The 20471-nt window shown below is 39.9% G+C and overlaps 1 protein-coding gene across 1 annotated transcript in view; it reads right to left on the bottom strand.

Moving 5' to 3' along the window:
• jarid2b (jumonji, AT rich interactive domain 2b) overlaps positions 1 to 20471 on the bottom strand; it is a gene marked incomplete at its 3' end in the record, with an annotated part of 101062 nt that overhangs the window by 29503 nt on the left and 51088 nt on the right. Inside the window, 2 exon segments of the mRNA XM_024294410.2 lie at positions 7563 to 7689; positions 15833 to 15959. Of these exon segments, the coding sequence (XP_024150178.1) occupies positions 7563 to 7689; positions 15833 to 15959 (254 nt within the window).

The raw sequence follows: 20471 nt of genomic DNA, 5'->3' as shown, positions 1-20471 counted from the left end.
TGTTAAAAGCAGACACATTTAACACCACCAGAAATAAAGAACACAAAAGATGAGATCCACCCACTTCTGTTTAAATTGTATACTAAATTTGATTGTAGATTTATATACTGGCATTGCCTTTAATGGGGTGTTATAGTCTGTTATGTTATAACCTCCTAAATGAAGCCAAAGCTCGGTGTAATTACATTTCACAAAGTCAAAAAAGATATTTATTTTAGAAGTTACATGCATTATTGCACGTTATAAATATAAAGCAAAAATAAAATTGGTTAAAAAAGAAAAGAAACTGATACCAGTGAATATCATGTTTTTTTTTCTTTTCATAAAAGTGGGTGTTCAAACTTTTTGCATGTGCAAGAGCCAATCAGTTTTCTTGCTTTTATGAAACATAACATTAAATACTTACAATATATATATATATATATATATATATTTTTTTTTTTTTTGAGGGGGTACTGTTACACAGAATCATCTAAGCACATTTTTATAAAAATTGCAGTGAATGTTGTATTTACAGACCAGAATGAACAAACAAAAAGTCTGTCTGGGAAATGCAAAATTCGTCAAAATTAAATCTAGGTTCATAGAAATGTTCCATAATTATCATGAAACATGAGCTGCTTTTTCCTAAAAACAATACTGTGAACATTCACACTCTCCAGGGTTATGTGAACAATTATTAAAATAAAGACTTCCAAATCTTCAGTAAGAACCAAGCATAAAAGTTAAAAAAGCTGCCATAAACAGAAATTATTCAAATCTGAAATAATATTTAAGGTATTCCACATCTAGCTGTGATCTTGGGGTGTTTAACAGAATTACATCTGACAGATAAGAACAAGGGAGAATCTTGCAATGGTTTCCCTCTTATGGTGAGGGTTACAGTTTGAAGAGCGGAGCCATGAGCCTGACTCTGCACCTTCGGGGCTGTAATAACCGATTCCAGATGGCCCACATGGTCCTGATAAAGTCCTGCCTCGCTGCAGCTGGCTCTCAGAAAGCATGTGTGCGCGAGAGCCTGGATCGATTTCACCCTCACAGGGACATCCCAAGTGTTCGACTTTATGTTTTAGGACTCTAAAGTGTATGTATGTTAATATGCAACTATTAATCTTGACAAAGTGACCCCGTTTAACCAAAGTCTCCATGCACTTTTAAGCTCGTTCATCAACCTGTCTGTTCAAATAAAAACTCTTTGCCAAGTCAGCAAATAAAACATTTTCAGCATGAGTTTGCTAACTTTGTGAAACGTTTTTATTTATACTGACATAAATATTAAATGTTGACATGATTGCTGTCTACACCTCAAGCAGAAAACTAGGAAAAAGTCAGCTTTTTGTCAACCATCTAGTCATTATTTGACATTTTTTGAAAAACAACAACATTTAAACGGAAAAAGAAAAACTATGACACCAGTTTTCAAGAAAATAACTCCCAAAAAAGATAATTCCAAAATGAGCATGCACTGAACTCAATGGGTTTATTGCTTTTCTGTCTCCTTGTACTAGTATAAGTTATGATAATGGAGAGAAGTGAGGAATCAACCCTGCTAAGACCCCATATGCGGACACTCAGAACCAGGTCACAGACCGCGCAAGTATACAGCAAACACAAATAAACACTCATTAGTCTACCAGTCAAGGCTGCCACAAGGACAAATGTTTCGCTCGCCATTCTCCGCATTAGGCCCAGACAAATTACACCCGGTACTTCACTGGGACAGGTTACAATAACAATGACTGTGAGGCATGTAACGGCATACGGTGTTTTATGTTCTACAGCTTTGCTCAAACGTCCCGAAAAATGTGTGAAAGCGACACTACAAGACATGTTTTTAAACCTGAGATGAGACCATTAAGAGCCTCAAAGAGCTCCATAAAAAGGTCTCAATAGAACGTGTGTGTGTGGGTTTCAGTGCAGTATACGAGGAGGAGAGTGTATGAATGGCAGATGAGGAGAAAGTCAACATATTTGAAATGGGCTTACAGATGATACTGGATATCTGTTAAATATCGAACTGATTTGATTTTGATTGACAAGCCTAAACTTCGATTCAATTCACAACTTGATTAAATATCGATTAATGTTTCTGAATTTCATCCAAAACCAATTTAGTTTGGTTGGGAAATCTGTTTTCATACACCTATTGATTAAACTGAACAAATTGAACTGAAAAGTATTAAAAAAAATTTTACGAAAAATAACAAAAACTGGATGTTGATTAATGAAGACTTACAGTCACTTCAAATGTTAAGATATCAGCCCTTTGGACTTCAAACACTGTTTGAATAAATACCAATAGATCCAAAGGTTCCAGGCAAAAACTACAAGGTTCCTGAAGGATATTGTACAAAATAGCCATCTAAAATTGAACCCAGGTTGCAAGGTTCAATCCTAAGGTGCGTTCATGTGAAAGTCAGCTAAAGACTTTATCACAATGGTTGTCAACAGAGGAGAAATGGGCAAACTTGTATGAGGCACACAGGTGGTCAGCATGAAATAATATCAAGGTCGTTGACAGCTCAGCGAGTCTACAGAGCAAAAATGTTCGTGCACATTTTTGACTACGGGTATGCTGCGAGGAACAGATTGTAGCAAACACCTACGCAACACGCAAGGGTAAGTAAGGGTGAAGAAACCGAGATGCAGGCACATCATACAGATTTTTTACACACATTCACACATCTTTCGGACGGGGTCCGACCCCTTGTCAAGGGTCCCCTTACTTCATGTATTAACTGGTGCTCCTTGCATCTAGCCTGACTCTTGTAACTTAGAAAACTAGACAATCGAAACATAGTTTGTGCGAGCATATTACATGTACATCCAGTATATGGAACATTAGCATGGGAGTCAGTAAAAAGCCTGTACTCTCAACATATAGAGTCAAAATGGAAAATAGTGTATACTTGTACAGCTTCTTAGAAATCCCAAAGCGCTCTACAGTCACAGTCCCATTCACACACTGATGGCGGCTCCACTGCCGACTAATGGCACCAATACTAGAGCAATATGGAGTTCCGCGTCTTGCCCAAGCACTTTTTGGCACCTGGGGGGTCAAGGTGGGAGTCGAACATGCAATATTCCAAGAGGTCGACCACTCTTCTCCTGCACAATAGTCAGGGCGACATACTAAAGACTAGAATATAAGAGCACTGTATGACAACAATAGACCTGTCATAAGTGTGTGTAACTTCCATTAGCCTCAGGGTTACTTTATGTTGCACTTACCAAACGAACGAGAATCTTATGTTCCATTCTAGGCCAAGTCGATTGAGGGGTCTTACAATCAACTTCAAGACACACCTGAGCTACCTTTAAAATGCAACCACTCCTCTCAACAACCCCCCACAGGCCCAGTTAACCCAAAAACCTGCAGCACCCATACGGGTGTATGTGACTAAAGCTCAAGTCCACACTGTCCCAAGCTGTATGAAACCTACATTGCGCCAAAGCATCTGTAAAAACCTAAGCAATGTCAATAAATCAAAAGAAGTTTCACTCATCAGGAGATGATAGTGTGCACAGTGGTGGATGATTGAACTCTGTCTACAGACAGACGAAACTCTGCAGAAACTGTATTTTTAAGAGTCTCTGTGACTGATATCAACGTTCAGGGTGCAAATTTGAATAAAAAAGAAGTTTCGTCAGACTAATGACCTGAAAGAAAAATGAATGTGCACAGCCAGAAACTAATGACATTTCAAGCATCAAAAGGTAGCAAAAGCACTTAAAACAAAACCCAAGGACAGCATGGGAATTGATAACTTGCAGTCAAATTTTAAACATATCCATCTATTTCTGAATGTGAATTTAACACTAGCTCAACAATCGAAAACACAAATCAGCTGTCTATTAATCAAGTGTGTGCGCAATTTTCCCATCAGTGCCAGACTTTGTTGTCTTTTCTTCATTAGTTGTTGGTGTTGGAGTGAATACAGATTTCCCACAAAGTTATCAAAAAGAAATCAACATACAAATTAACACCTTTAATGATAGTCAATGTGTGTTGCACTCCGTCATAAATGCAAATGCTGATAATGCATTACTGACAATAGTCACTGCTCATGCTAGACAACTGTGTGTGTGTATACACACACTTGGCATTCATTAAGTCAAAACAAAACAAGCAGCAGCAGCTGAGTGTGTGCCTTGGCTCAGGCACCAGAGAAAAAAGATTCAAAGAGGACCAAACTGGGGGGGGTCCAGCACTGAGGAAGGAGGGGAGACGTAAAGAAAAGAGGGAATGACAAAACCCAGTGCAGAAGTCGACCAGAAACACTCAACTTGTGGTCCACACAATTGTGCTCACACTTCTGCAGTGCGTAAGAAGTTTTGTCACTGTCACGCGCAGAACAACTCGCAGTGTTCCCGTGGGACATGCAACGTCAACCGCATGGAACTAGTCACCAAACAGGGTTTAAAAAATACTCTTACTTTTTAGTTTTTGCAATAGTCCAACAGCTTCCACAATGTCAGGGAAAATGCTTTTTTTTAGACTGCATTTGTGATGCAGAAATTTTTCAGAATAAAATCCTATTATGGGAAAAGGTAATTAGTCACAAAAATATGTTTTTTTGTCTAACTCAAGGATGGAAGACAAACAAGGAGTGCTGGACTGTAATGATGTCAGTGAGGATTTTTAGTGCTCCGCTTGGCAAAGTGCGTCAGTTCTGGAGGATATGGTCCTGCTGGTAAGAGAGGACAACAGCGAGCTGGCGCGTTTGTCGGGATGTGCTGCCAGTCTCTTTACCACTCAACGAGAGCATGGGAAGGCAAACACAGAGTCGATCTCAAAGACTTCTAAAGGGGAGCCGCCTTCCTGCCAAAAATCGCTCGCACCTGTCCGTCTGTTTCCGTTTCCCCACCCAGTGTTCCCCCCTTCAGTCTACGCCTCATCCAATCAGCTTCTGTTGGCAAACTTTTTATTTGTCAAGGAGGATGTGAGAAGTGGCTCCGCCTCCTTTATTTGCGTGGCTGATGCCAGCAGTTTGTCATCATCACAGTTGGTCATGTTTGGGAACAGAGAGTCTATCTAAGCCAAAGTCCTTCAAGAATAAAGGTGCTCAACTGTACACACCGGGCATGTGATGCTCTTTTAGCATGCACTGGACTGTCTCTACCCAATAATACTAGTTCGTGTGCCAACAGATGGGTCTGGTGTGAAATGTCAAAGCAGTGCAACTCTCACTCCAGGCTTTTGCTTTTCACAGCTCAAATCCGATATATAAAAGACTCGGTGTTGTATAATTCCGACTGGGCACAAACCGCAATTATTCATTTTGTTAGCACTTCTCTGAATTGAAAAGGAGGCTACCTCTATGTCACAATTGAATCCAACTCCCCGATTGGTCAAAGTTCAACTGGTTTAACTTTCAATGTGTGCCCAGTACCTAGATGTTTTATACATAAAAACAAACTTTAAGGCCAAATCCGAATTCTTCCCCTACAGCTTCTCCCTACCCCTACAGTTAGCCCTCTAATTGGAGAGTTATGGAAACATGGTGGCTATGTCTGAATTCCTTCCGTATTCACTATGTAATGCACTATGTAGTGCGTTTGTCATTTTGTAGTGCTGTCCAAATCCACAATTTCCAAATCAAGTCCACTAGAAATTTTCAAGACGTCTCTGTGAAAAACTAACATACATCAATGCTTAATACATTAGCAAATATAGACCACAATGCATTTCAGTTGAACATTTTTTGCAAAAAAAAAAAAACATGTCAAAATGTAATTTTTTTAAAAACCATCCACATTTTCATCATCAGAAGACAGTGGAGTCACAAATCTGCATATTGATTCGATTTTCATTTCTTGAAATCGGTGACATCATATCCAGCGTTTAGCAAAACGAAAGTTAAGTAGTGAGCATTGTGTACAAATTGCTTTTAAATCCAAGTCACAATATTGTCCCACACTAAGTAGTTATTTAGTAGTAAGGGTGTGAATTCGGACATGCCAGAGTCTTCCAATTTGGACATCACCTTTACCCGATGACATCATCAACAGTCGCCGGTAAGTTACGTTGGCACGTGCTGCTAGTGATTGGAAACACATAATATTCCATCGCGGCATCCCGCAAGGGTTAGCCCTTAAAAAATTAGTTGATTTCGGTCAACCCTACCCCTTCTAATGTCCCTACAGTTGGAGGTGTTGGGAGGAGGGGTAGGGGAAGAATTTGCATTCTGCCAAAAAGTTGTATAGGGACGTTTGAACAAGAGAGTTTTGAATGCACAAACCCGACACGCACATATGCACGTTTTTACATAAACTTTTCCTTAGAAGTGGTCGCCTGAACACATGTTGATGAAGCCAGTGTGAACCTGGCATAGGAATTAGGGCCAACTACTAACCAGTAGTAACATGTAACACTACCGTTCAGGATGAACGTGAAATAAATCAAGTAAATTGGTTTTTGCTTAATTGGGTTCTAGCTGTCTGTAATTGTAGGCTTAAGCTTTCTCTACAGCCTCCCAAGCCAACACCTGAAAAACCCTCCTCATGTATTTGCAGTTCAACATGAACCTGTTTGAAGGCCAGGTACATGAAAGCCCGTAATGACCACGCTGAGATTTGGAGGCCGCGGTGTCAAATGACGGCGAGGAGGACTCGGGCAGATGCTCAACACGCAGTGAATTGGGGGGGGATTGAACTGCTCATTACAGAAGGACATCTGCTGCAGTCCAGGCCCCCTTCCCTCGCCCCCGCCGGACTCCGCCTCTCGCTTTACACTGTTTGGATGTCCTGTCAATGTGTGCAAGGAATCCTGGGCCCAACAAAAACGCACACACTGCTAAAGCAGACACACTTTCTCACACACACACACACACCTGCTGCCAGCAGGGCTGGCTGTCAATAAAAGAAGTGTTTTATTTGTGTATAAACTGGCTCAAGAATGAGCTCTGACAGAGCCGTCATTTTAAGTATGCTATAAACTCCAGTTAAGATTTGTTTACGGCAAATCTGTCAAAACGTTGCCAACGGAAAACCTAAAAGAGAAATCCTTCATTTCTTTGTCATGTTTATTCGAGAAAAGTTGTGTATTCTCCCATAAAAAGATGACATTTTTCACATCCTTAACCACTTTTAGCAATGTACACTTTGATATATGCTGTACTAGAAAAAGGATCAAGCTGGGAATCACCAAATATAGTACCCAGAAATTTTAGTACTTTATTAATTCAACTGGAAGTTCTTTGCAGTGCCAGAATAAAAACATCTCAAAGTGTTTGGTTTTCAGAGCAGGAGAGCCGCGCTTTACAAATGTTTGTACATCTGTGTTAAGACATGAAACCCCAACCTCTAACATTTTAATCGAAAGCAGCAAGACAGCAGGAAAATATGACCAAAGTGTTTGCCTCAGTTTATAAATCAATGTTTCACTTTTGCTGGTAACGGTGCAACCAAAGAGATCGAATGGAATAAAAAATACAAAGAGGATGACGAATGGTGTGTACAGATTTAGAGAAAGCGTTGTTTTAGTTTGGGAAAGTTGTTCCAAATGGTGGTTTATGTGTTGTGCTGATGCAGGAAAGCAGCAGGAGTGGTCACACATGTACCTCTTTTTTGCAGGACTATCCTCGCCGTAGCCATTGTTCCCGTGCAGGCCCTGAGAGCGCAAGGACCCATCTTCTTTGTGGCTGCCCTTTGACCCTGTGCCATTCAGCTGTCCATTGGCTAGAGAACCTAAAAACAACATGAATATCATTAGAGTAAACACACTTCTCTAAAGCTGATAGCCTGCTTTTGGTTAAAAAGTGACAGGAAGCACCTTTATTTATGACATTGATATGGGAAAAAGTAGACATTTACATTCAGGAAATTTATGAAAAAACTCATTTTAAAAATGTTTTAATAACCTAAGAAAATTGGACTTGAAGTGGACAAACATTTGACATTGTTGTGGTGTTGAAATGGAAATCAATTCATGTACATTCAAGTGAAACTCAAAACTTCAATTAGAACAAACCAACAAAAATGCAACTTTTGCAACCTCATCAGCATTTTTTCTTAATTTCCTCAAAGAAAATAATCAACAATTGCAGCCCACTGACCATATAAAGAAAAACAAGTACTGCTGAGTTTTACATTTTCTGTGCATCCAGTTGCGAAAGCCTTAATTAATTATGTAGGACGCGACCACAAGCAACAAAAAAGCCCCAGACGGATCCTTAACTAAGAGAAGAGCAACCGACACGAAGAATTCAAATGAGGTAAAAGAGTGGAGGAGAAGTTGGTGGTAATTAAGGGAGACAAGTGAATTAAGCAGATATCACACGGCTCACTTTCCTCATGGGCAGTTCTTCCGTCACAGATGGCTGTCTGACTTTAGTGTGCGAGTGAGCAAACTTCACTTTATTCAGAGTTATATAGAAGAAAGGAGGAGGCTACAATGATGGATTCAGGTCTTATGAAGCCCCCCAAAATTAGAGAAAAGCTTCAATGGGAAACTTTAAATGCACTTTAGTAAACTCAGTTTTCTTTAATTGAACAAAAGCATTTTGAGTTTTAACTGTTGAAGAAAATGTCTCTTAAAACAGAGATGTCTTCTAAAGACAATCAGTGTTGGAATTTTTCCCATTTGCTTAAACACTGAAAGTTTCCCAATTATCCCTTGTTGGTTTAAATGTACCTAACAATTTTTTTTTAAACTTTTTTTAAAACAGCTTTTTCTTTCTCAGCTAAAAGAAACATTAATAAAAAGTGTAAATAATCTGCCAGTTTTGTTAATAGATTGTCCAAAATATTAACAAATGGATGCTATTTTAATGTAAAAGAAGATGCATTTTTCATTGGCGTTATCAATAATTGCTATAAATCACTTTTTAAGGCTTTGTTCTCTTGTAATTATGACAGTTGTGTAGTTTTGTTCTGAGTTTCATCCGTATTCTTGACTTCAAAATGTTTCACAGCTTTCCTTAGGAAACTGATAGACACATGTTAAAACCCGCCAAGGAACTATGGCAAATTTAAATACTTTGACGTTACATTGTGAGAAAATGATCCTTGTTTATGTTTCCCATATTTGTGTTAAATTTATTTAACACAAATATATTTATCATGCCCCCCTAAAAAACAATACAGAATTCTAATGAATAGCCCTTAACCACATTTAACAACTTTGATAAAGATTTGCTACTAAATACGTAATACTGGCACTGGCTCATTTGAGCTCTTAAGGATTATCTAATTAGTCATTTTTTTAAATCAAATATCAATTATGACTCACACATATTAGAATCTAAAGAAATAATTCTGCTTTTTCAATAACTACATTTTAGAACTTGATATTTTCCCAGTGACTAACTGCAGACGTCAAGTCTCCCCAACACACCCTTCATTAATCAGGAATCTGTATTCCAACAGACACAAAAAACTCCTAAAAGTGTCAAAAAGATAAGTCGAGTGAGTCGCCGCAGAAGAGCGCAGGTTAGGATACGTAGCAGACTGACTAATATCCTCGTGGTGAAATCGGCGTTGAACAAGTCTGGGCACTGACATCTTTGAAAGGGGATGAAACTTCAAAGATCAGCGACAAGAGACCACGTCAAGATGAATAATTGTTGAGTAGATAAAAAACAGATCTGAAACAGTGCTAAAGACTGACTAAACACATGCATGTATTTGCTCTCACAGGGCAGGTCAGAACACCGAGGAATAGTTGCCAGACATCTCTGCGGTCAGAGTTAACAAGAGCCGGCGTGATGAGTAAAGCCGTTGCGATGTCGGTAATGCTTTATACCAGTGCAAAAATAGCGGTTATGTCTATAGGCCAGGGATGAATCATTCTACAGTAATGTGGGGGCTTGAACACTCCACATGTTTAGACTGTCAATGAATCTATTGTTTCATTCAAAATGTATTAACATGGGTGCTGTAACTCCAATGTTGATGTTCTTCCAACGTAATTTACTTAATTCTGAAGCTGGGAAAAGCAGCTTTCACATTTACGCAGTCAATGTAACCCAGTTTTACTAATGTTAAGTGTATCAACACAAAGCTGCTTTTTTTCTTCGTCAGAATCCGTTGGGATTACGTGAATTGCATAAATGATTGAAGACTTACAGTAGTACATAGAATGTGACATTGCCGAGGCCAGCCAGGTGTTAAAAGGGTTAAACCAGTGTAATGAACATAATCGAATCTAAATGGTAAAAGTGATTGAAGAGGCCATAAGAGGCTTTTTCCCCAAGTTGACACCATGACCTCCCTAACAGAAGTTAATATTTTACAACCAAAATTTTAAAATGACATCTCGCCAACGAGACGCGCAGCAGCTCATTAACCTGAACTGTGCTGAGGAAATGACTGACGCATCATGTCCCCGGAGAATCCAAACAAACAAGAAGAGGCCCATTTCACCAGCCTCGTCGTCTCCCTCCAACCATCTCCCCCCATTCCTCAAAAGAGTTGTTTGACATATGCTGGTTGCACATGAGCACCCGTCTGAGAGGCAGAGCTGGAAATCTTTGGAAAGCAGAAGACAGGGGATGGGCCAGGAGCCGCGAGCTCCTGGGATCCTCCACTTCGGAGCAGCGGAGCTAGCATACTACCCTAGCTGTTCCTGTGGGGAGGGGTGGGTGGGGCCTAATCAGATTTCGGTGTGCTTAACTAAGCCCGTCGCTGCACTATGTACACCTCTGTGCCGAGAGGGAGCGAGCACAGGAACATGGGATAATACTGCATATCACAGGGCTGTTATGAGCCTATTAGCATGAGCTGCAGTAATGAGCGGAGCTGCAGCTGAGTAGTCATGCCTTTAAAAAGACAATAGGCACGGACAAGAATGTGAATTTATAGGCTTATTATTGCAACTATAATGATAAGCTTTACAAGAGAACGGATTTCCCTGCCAAATTTAGCAGACCAAAGATAAAATAGAGACCCTGACTGGAGCCAATAACAGTATAGTTACTTGTCTCTAGAGCCTATTTCTGATAAACACCATGTTCCTTTAAATCGAGGGCAACTAAATGTGTCAGCTTCCTTTGCGAATGAGCATTCAGTGATGCTAGCGGACAAAATAGACTATGGCTGTTAATGGATTAAAGTATTTAATCCTATAAGCTAAACATAGACTTTACATTACTGTATTTTCCGCACTATAGGTCACACCAGATTATAAAGCTGACCATCAATGAGTGGTCTGCAAATTTATGGCATATATAAGGCGCATCAAACCATAAAGTCACAAGAGTCGCAGCTAAATCCATCAGTTAGACTTCATTAACTCCGCTTACAGTAAGTCCAGACCTTGTTTGTAGGAGACTAGACGTTAGCTACGTTAGAAGCAACAGCTTATGTTAGTTAGCATGTTGGTTGTTGATACTAGTTGGCATATTTTACAATACCTGTAACTTCCAGCCTTGTTACAGTCACGTTAAAACAAACGTGATTGTGACTACGCTAACTCCCAACCTTGTTAGTAACATGTAAAAAAAACAACTTTGTGACATTGCTACACGTTAGCTACATTCACTTTAACCGTAACTCCTTAACACGTTAGCACATTCACAATACCACCCAACCAAACATTTTGACAGAGTGCTGGGTACCTCTCAAAATCGCTTTGACATCAGTAATTCATTCATGAATAAAATACTCCGGATTATAATACTCACTGTTGCTTTATGAAACAAAAAAAGCCTTTAGGTGCTTTTAGTGTGGAAAATGCAGTATAGCCTTTGCAATTTACTGACATCATGAAGATAATTGATAATTTTTAAGCATTTCTTCAGAGCAGAGACATTTTTTTTTAAATTAGGTGCCTGGCAAGATGATCAGAAATCATCCAGAATTTATTACTGCTCCTGCCAAAAGTGGACATCAAACACAGCATGACACTTGAACCACAAGGCAGAACAAAGCCTACAACAATGTGCAGTTCTGAAACATGGCATCTGTTTTCCGCAAGTTCAAAGCTATAAATCCGAGCATCAAAGGCGAAAATGGGATTGTGTAATGGTTTGGGCGTCGTAGGGGAAGAGCAGGCGAGAAAGAGGAACAATCTGGTGGCTAGAAGCAAGACATCTTCTGTTATTTAGTCCTCTGAATCTCCTGCTTTGCTTTTTTTTGCACAAGTCTACCCAGTGATGCCACAAAGAGAACAGGTTTCTCGCACCATTTGAAGTGCCACAGCTGCCACTGTTACGGTGCAAGCTGCTGGCAGCATGGGAGATGCAGAGAGACGGCGCAGTGACAGCAGACTGAGCGGTGGAGGAAACGGCGTGACATGCAGAAAAACCATTGGACGGGCGGGAGCTGAAACGTTCTACCCAACAGGGACAAAGAGAGGGGAGTCAGAAACGAGGATCCATCCTCTTCAGCCCTGCTGGCGGCTTGGCCACCAGCCAGGATGCCCATCAATCGCTCTCAGGAAAATGGAAAGGAAGGCAAGAAGGGGTGAAGAAAAGAACACAGGAGAGAGAGTTTGTGAGTTCAGCTCATAGCTAGAATGATAAGACACCAACAGGACAGCAAACAAGATATGGACAGGAAGGGAGGGGGACAAGAGAATGGAAAAGGAGAGACAGAAAGTTGAGGACTACAAAGGCTAAAATGCATCGCAGAGGACAGGAAGAGCAAAACAAATGAAAGAGACGTGATAGATGAACAGACGAGAGGGTAGGATAAAGACTTGAGATGAAGAAACCAGGATTTGGAGATACAAATCAAGTAGATTAAGTGGCAAGAGGGAGAGAACAGACAGGATTTTGCGGAGAGGGCAGTAACCAGAGTCCTATTGATGTGAAATCAAGCCCTGCCTTGGGTGAGACACAAGCGGAAGGACAAACGGATGAGGAGGAGAAAAAAAAGAGAGAGGAGGAATGTGGGTGGGCAAAGGATGCGCTGGTGAATGAGCGGAAGATGGGATATAGAAGGGCATAATGTCATTTGTTAAATAATGCAAGGAAGGAGACAGAGAGGCAGGAAGCGCATTGAGGATGGATGGGTGCCAAGACCTAAAGATGAAGAGGCCGAGAAGATGGCTTGATCGCTGGTTTGGGGGCAAAGTGAAGATGGTAAGAAGAAAAGACCCACTAAAACAGCTGACCGACCTTCTGCCAAACCCTCTTCTCAAGAAGAAACACTGAACACTAAAACATGGAAGTCTACTAGGAGAAGCCTTCACAAAATCTGTTCCGGCTTTCCAGGAGTTTGCCGTATCAGTTAAAAAAAAAAACACAAAAGCAGAACTTTTAATTTCCCCCAGAGTCTCCGAAAGTCCATAAAATTCATCAAGAACTTTTAGGTCAAACCACAACCTGTGATTGTCCAGCGTACCATAGGGAATCCTTCTGTTTCACCCAACTGGTCTAAAAATGTTTACCATTAACAGAAAATCAGCTGTGTTCATCCTGATGCCTTTTGGCCCAGGTCTCCATTGAAAAAGAGATCTAATCTCAGTGAGATTTCTTTGTAAAATAAAGGTAAAATAAAATAAAAATAAAAAAATCCTAACAGCCCAAGGTTTCACACTGGGTAGATAGAAATACAAAATATCATGACATACTTATTTCTTTGCATTTATTTGATTCTCATTCAAGACCTTTTTTTTCGTATTTCTGTTTGTAGTTTGACTCAAGGTTTTTAATCCAAGCAAAAGGGTACTTGAGAAAAACACTTCTTTAGAGGCCTGATTATTATCAAATACATCTAACTTACACAGAAGTGGAAAGGGAAGTATTTATTTGGACATTATTGCTCCTAACAAAAATAGTCCAGAATCAGGTTTTCTCTTATTCAAGGAGAAGAAGAGAAAAAAAAAAAAAAATCTCACGTTTTTTTTAAATAAATAATTTCCTCAAAGATGAGTATCAGTAAAAAGTCCCAGTTGTACTAATAAAAGTCTTAGTTCTACCGTATGTTCTGCACTTTAAGATGGACAAAAAAAAACAAACAAACAAAAAAAAAACAGTTCTCCTTAATATCCGGAGCGCCTTATATATGAATTTATATGGCTGCCATTACCAATTTTGATGGGATTTTGAGAGGTGTTTTGTCAAAATGCCAGTCTCGTTTTTTTTTCTTTTTCCCTGAGTTGCAAACAAGATTGGGAATATTTCTAAATAACCTAAAATAGCTAGCATTTAGCAGTGTCAAAGCTAAAGTAGCTAGTGTGTGACAATGTCAAAGCTAAAGCAGCTAACTGTGTCGGACTGTTTTTTTTTACATATTACTAACAAGGTTGGGAGTTAGTGTAGTCACAGTAACTTTTTTTTCTTTTAACTGTACCAGTCTTTTTAGTCACACGTTACAGTTAATATAAAGACACTAACACGGCTAACGTGCAGCATGTCACAAACAAGTTTTAGAATTATTCAGAACGCAGTTATCAATATCAGACTGACTTATCTATGACGTTTTCGTTTTGCATAATATGCCTTATAGTTTGGTGCTCCTTATATTTGACATAAATTGAAAAATATTTCAAATTACTTAATGTGCGCCTTATAATCCAATGAACCCTGTAGTGCAAAAAATACTGTATGTATCCTCTGTTTTCACATCCATCTCCTTCACTATGAGAAAACCAAAAAGCAAATCAAACAGATTTTCTGTAAGAGACTTAAGTCTAAAATAAGGTGTTATTTTTTCTGATCCTCTATAATTTTTTATGTATATAATTATAAACAATCGATGTACACACGTGAGATAAAGAAAATATTTATTTTTGGAAAGGGAAAAAAAAGACAATTTTCTTCCTTAAAACACATTTTACTAGTTTTAAGAAGAGAATAATTTCTTTCCTATTTATCTTTATAGTTTATTTTTGTCTCTAAAAATAGCTACTATTTTTGTAATAATGGTTTTGTATGACTAACCGCTGTGGCACCAGCCGAGCTCCAATGCAAGCCCAGAGCCTCTAACCTGCACTCCTCCAAAACAGCAGGGGACACCCATTCAGAATGAAACGCATGCTGAGGCTGATACTCCAAAATGGCTGACAGTTTCACCATCACGTCTATGTGGGATGGGAAACTGCCACTCGTGCAGCATGCAAAACAATGCTAACCTACAGTGCTCCAAAGCAGCAGGATCGTCTATTCAGCCCGGCTTCCATTTGTGTCGACGCGGGCTGCTGTCGTTGTCCCCGTGAAACGGGCCGCTGCAGCTTTTTAATGAGTCCCTTTTTTATTCAGCCGATCAGGTCAGCTACCCAGCATGCCTCAAAAGTCTAGACCGTGCGCAATTTAAGCATGCAGATATGCACAAGCAATGAATACAGGAGGCAGCACTAGCATGGAGGAAAAAAAATTAAAGTATGAAAAAAAGACGTAGTTTAATACAAATGCAGAAGGAGGGTGAATAGTGGGATTAAAAGCCTGTTTCTTTCCCCCATCATGTATCTTTGCTCAGTTTGTGATCCTGTCTGCTGAGAATAACTTCTAAGGAACGTCTGAAGTTCAAACTTCCACTCTCTTCTGTGTTGGAGGAGCACCGGTGTCAAACTAAGACACAGTGACGGATTTTTTTTCAAAGTGCTGCACTCAAACACCTCTGCTTTGTGCACAAAAATCCACAACAACTGTAACTGTTAGTGGATTCGGAATGGAGTTCAGTCTCTTGATTCAATTTTAAGCCCTGTTTTTTACTAAAGTACCTGCAAAAAACAGTTAAACAGAGTCTTGACTTGTCTATCCACCTTCAAAGTTCTTCATTTTGATTCTTGAAGAACAGTAGAAAATAAATCTAAAAAATATACACAGTCCAGTTGTCTTTTTGTGCCAGAGGACGAAGGGACAACAAATGATGGTCGTCTCCAAAGAAATGTCAAATTCCAAAGGATTTAAGACAAGAGTCAATAAATAAGAGAACTCAAACCCACCATTGGAGTTGGTGGCACAGTCTCCATCCAGCTGCCGTTTCTGTGCTGTCCTAAACTCTTTTAGGGAGAGATAAAGGACCTTTCGCATAACCCGCTCCTCTGACCACGGGATCCCATCACTATCATCCTGTGAAAACAAAAAGAGAAAGGAGGCGAGTCAGTTAAATAACACATTTCAGTGCAGAATGTCCTGATGGTGACCGCATTTTACCGATTCAAGGCAGTTTTTATGTTAATTCAGCCCAAAAACATGTAAGTCTAGGTAGTACACGAAGATTCAGAGGAAGTGGGCAGTGGTCCACTTGATGCTGTTATCAGACTTGAATTCATCACACACATACCTTCCCTTCCATATTAAAAACATGAAAAACAGGGAACACAAAATAGAACCTAAACGCTACAATGGAGCCATGACCTTGCCTTCTAAAAGGCTTTAGATCCTAGACCTTGAAGAGTAACTGTGTGAATGTCAGGGTACTAATACGAGAAGAATACAGATCGGCTTGGGTTACCGACTTCAGCAGCTAAGTAAACATTGACTGTTTTTCTTGGCTTCATCTTTTTAAGTGTCTACTCTATCAAGATGAAGTTGTATTGTTGGTATTTGAGTGGTTTACAACTGTTGTAGTTCAACTCTAAAGATTTTCTTTAAGCAAAAGTTACATGATTTGATGATGTCCTTCATACCAATCAAAGGGCAACCTGGTTTCTCAAATGTATTTCTCTCTAAAGAAAGGCAAATGCAAGTAAGATTTCAATTTTTAAAGAGAGATGCCGCTGGATGATAGGTAAAATGTGGAAAAGTTGGTAACTCTTATGCAATGTTCACACCGCCCTTGGTAAGGCGCGTGAAAAGTAACCACTGCCGGTGAAAAGTCTACGCGCATTTCAGGCTTTCAAAACCCACATTCACGCGTCTCTTAGCAAGTTTCCAGATCTGCTTTTGGGCTCTACTCAAGTCTGCAGCCATTGAAAGAGCCTCAAAAGCTAAACCAGTCAAACTTTGACCAATAAGGGACTCGAGTACCATCCTTTTTAATTCACGGAAGTGCCAACCATGTGAAAATTGTTCATGATGGAGAAATTCATTTTCAGTTTGTTCTCCACTGGAATTTTATGGCCTGGAGCAAGATTCGTGAGATTTGCACAACTTTGACATTTGACTGATTGCCAGTTTAGTGCTGTGAGCTCTTGAATGTGCATTGGTGTGTACATTACTTTATGCATCCAAAACTGTTACTGGGTTTCTTTAAGAAACTCTATTTGATAAAGATGTTTTAATGCAGCCACTGAGTTCCACAAATGACTATTTCAAGTGCATAAAACATCCTGGCTGGTACACTCAGGTGTGAAGGAAGGCAAAAAAAAAATGAAAGTTGAAAACCTGCTTTCTTCACTCATTCCAACCGAGCCTAGAACCCCAGAACGACAGTACCCAGAGCTATGATGTGCTTTACAGTGTGCTCCAGCATGACATTAACACTACCATGACATTACATTAGCTTGCAGTTTGACACGACAATGAATTTGCATAACAACAAAAGCCGCCTGCGTTTTTCTTTGGTGAAAAAAATAGCAGGGTGCTTTCACGATGAATGGGTAGGAAGTGAATGCCAAGCAGATCACACACATTTTTCTAAAACGCAGCTTTGTCTGGCCTTGTATTGCATTTCCTCGGAGCACATCACAGTAAACCGGCTAAAAAAAAAAAATCACAGAAAGCATTTGCTTCAACTCTGCCGTGCTTGAGAGAATACCAGCGCATTGTGAGACACAAGAGTCGAGCAGCAATAACACTTCTCTTCTGCCTTTGCTGCTTTATTTCACCACACTAGCAGCTGTGTTTGATGTCAAACACTAATGACTAAAGGAAATGAGATTAGGACATAAGCAACAATGGAGAGGTATTAATAAATAATGTAAACGGGAAATGGAGTTTGTGTTGTCAAGCCACAGGGCACGCACATTTCAGCTGTTACTTGAAGTTTTGTACAAACCCCTGTGGGGCGAAAAAGTCTAATATATGCTAAATATGTGAAATTTAAATTCCATTGGGAATCAAATATAATCATTTTTTCCCTTTCCCAGTAAAGCAGTAAACCAAGAAATTATGTTTTGACTATTTGCAGAGAGCATCACAGTGACATCACTGATTTTCAACAGGAGTGAACAGTAAATAAAAAAGGATTTCAAGCTGCAGAACCAACGCAACTGAGACGACCAAGAGTCTTTGTGTAAAGCAAATGACAGTAGAAGGTTTTCTCAAATTAATCAAACATTTTTTACTGGTGATGATCTATCATGTCTAGCTCTGGAAGCATACAGAGCTTTATTTTGACCAGTAAAAAGTTGCTCAGTGTTAGCATCAACTAAACTATCATCTCAAAAGAAAACAAACAAACCTACGTTTGACACCTAAGTGACATTTCCGAGTGAGTCTAACACAAAAAATAAAATCATCGTCTCTTAGAAATCAGATGCTACTCTATGCAATAGCTCTGCTTGAACATGTAAAGGATTAGTCATATGCACTTGTAAGGGGTTGACCTTTGGGCGTGCTTTAGAAATTTCAGGTCCGGTGAAGGTTCACAGAGAAGAGTGGCTGCATCTTAACCCTTGTGTTATGTAAGGCTGGGGTCCAGATGACTCCAGCCTTACATTGACGTGTTATCCATCCCATAACAAATGTGGATGAAGGTGGACAGACACCACTATCTTGTGGGGTCCAGATGACCCCTTTCCCAACTTCAAGTTACCCATGATAGCACAAGGGTTAAGAGAAGTGTAGGTGTGTCTTGCAGTTTCCTTGAGGCCCGTACGACCACCTCAAGGAGCTTTGTTAAAAATAAAATGCCCAATAACCGTGTGTGTAGTAACCACGTACTTATGACGTATGCATGATGCTATCATACGGTGTCCTTACTGCACAGTCTCGCCATTAGTAAGTGAGTACTGGCCCCTTACTGATCGTGCACACAGGGTATGCAGGTGATATGTAGGGTGTCCGAACGATATCGGACAATTTATCTTATGAACAACACTCCACAGGATTCAAAAAAGGAAAATTCCTTACAACACACCAGTGTCTCTTAGAACGTCTCACCTGAAACATCTGTCGCTCGCACCAGGCCGAAAAAAAATCAAATATGAATGAACATTTTTCCCCTGTAGTTTCATCAATAGGTCTACGACCTCCTATGTACCCCGTACAGGTTTGCCCAATTTTCTTTTTCACAGACAGCCCCTATTCAGTCTTATCAGAACTAAGGCTTAATGTGATTTCAAAGTCAGGAGACAAAGAATTCACAACCCCGCCAAATGTTGCTAATATTTTTAGGACTTTTACAGTTTTACTCGTTTACTATGCTGCAGATTAAAACATCCGTTTTCATTGTTTAGATTGTGCTCACTGAAAGCCTGGAGGAAAGGACCTTGGCAGGGCTTGTAAAGTAGGGGGTGGGGGGTAAAATATTAAAATGTATGTTTCTGCTCATGATGGAGTTGATGGCTGACAGCTCTGTGCACTCGCACACATACACACAGCCTCCGACAGGGTGGGATGTGTTGTGTGTAACACATAGTCCCTCATTACACTGTCACACATGAGCGCGCATGCAGAGACACCAGCAAGAAAGGTGCACGAGGATTCAATTATACCATTTCTTCCTACAGTTAATGTCATCTAATCCATTGCTCGTGTCTTGGTGTGTGTGCGTGTGTGTGTGTGTGTGTCAAAGCCTGCCAGGTAAGCACCAATTACTCAGACAGCTCACTAGCACCCTTTTCCACACGGTGTGGCACAAGGCCAAATGTAGAATGGCACACACACACACACATATATACACACACAGCACTGACAGTAAATCTCATGGCTACAAACATTCTCACACAGAATCACACACTAATACATGCGAGCGACGTAGCTGAGCTCTGCAAAAACTGACCTTAGAGCACACCGGAGTTTATGTTCCTCTTTCACATTGATTCCCTGTGTTGTCCAAAGACAATACAAGAGACTGGAAGAGTCAAAGGGGGTAAAGGGACGCCAACTATTCCACCAAGCAGGGGGGAAGAAACTACATCATAACCTGGATAAATGTGTTTAACGCCAGCTAATATTAGGATTAACAAACAAGGCGATCTGAGAAGTGTGTAGCCTCTTTCTCTGGATGTTTACCTACCAATCTCCACCTGTTAGAGGCTATGAAGGGCGCAACAGAGGACAGCAATCATCCATCTACTGAGGAATGCAACAGACCTCTTGCAACTCAGACAAAAATCATGTTTGTTTCTGAAGGATTTTCCAATCTGTAGTAGTCTAACGATTCATATAATAATTTGTGGTTGACAATACGATCCATGACATCTTTGGCAAAAAATTCAAAATAAAACTACTGTGCCTCACTCCAAATTTTCCAATTTGATTTTAAAATTATATAATGATATAGGTTGATTTAGTTAACAAATTGCCTCAAACAGATCGATCTGGTTGGATTGTAGATGACAAATCGAGTGATCTATTAAGCTGAATAACCCTTGCTCTATCCTAGGCATGTTTACATTAAAACTGGGGTCATCTGGACCCCACAAGACAGCGTGCTGAACTTTTTTTTTTTCAATTATTTATCTTCACTGGTGT

Source organism: Oryzias melastigma, linkage group LG11 (genome assembly GCF_002922805.2).
Source record: "Oryzias melastigma strain HK-1 linkage group LG11, ASM292280v2, whole genome shotgun sequence".
Lineage (NCBI taxonomy): Eukaryota > Metazoa > Chordata > Actinopteri > Beloniformes > Adrianichthyidae > Oryzias > Oryzias melastigma.
Note: the sequence above shows the minus strand (reverse complement) of the source record. Positions and strands in the feature narration are given on the sequence as shown.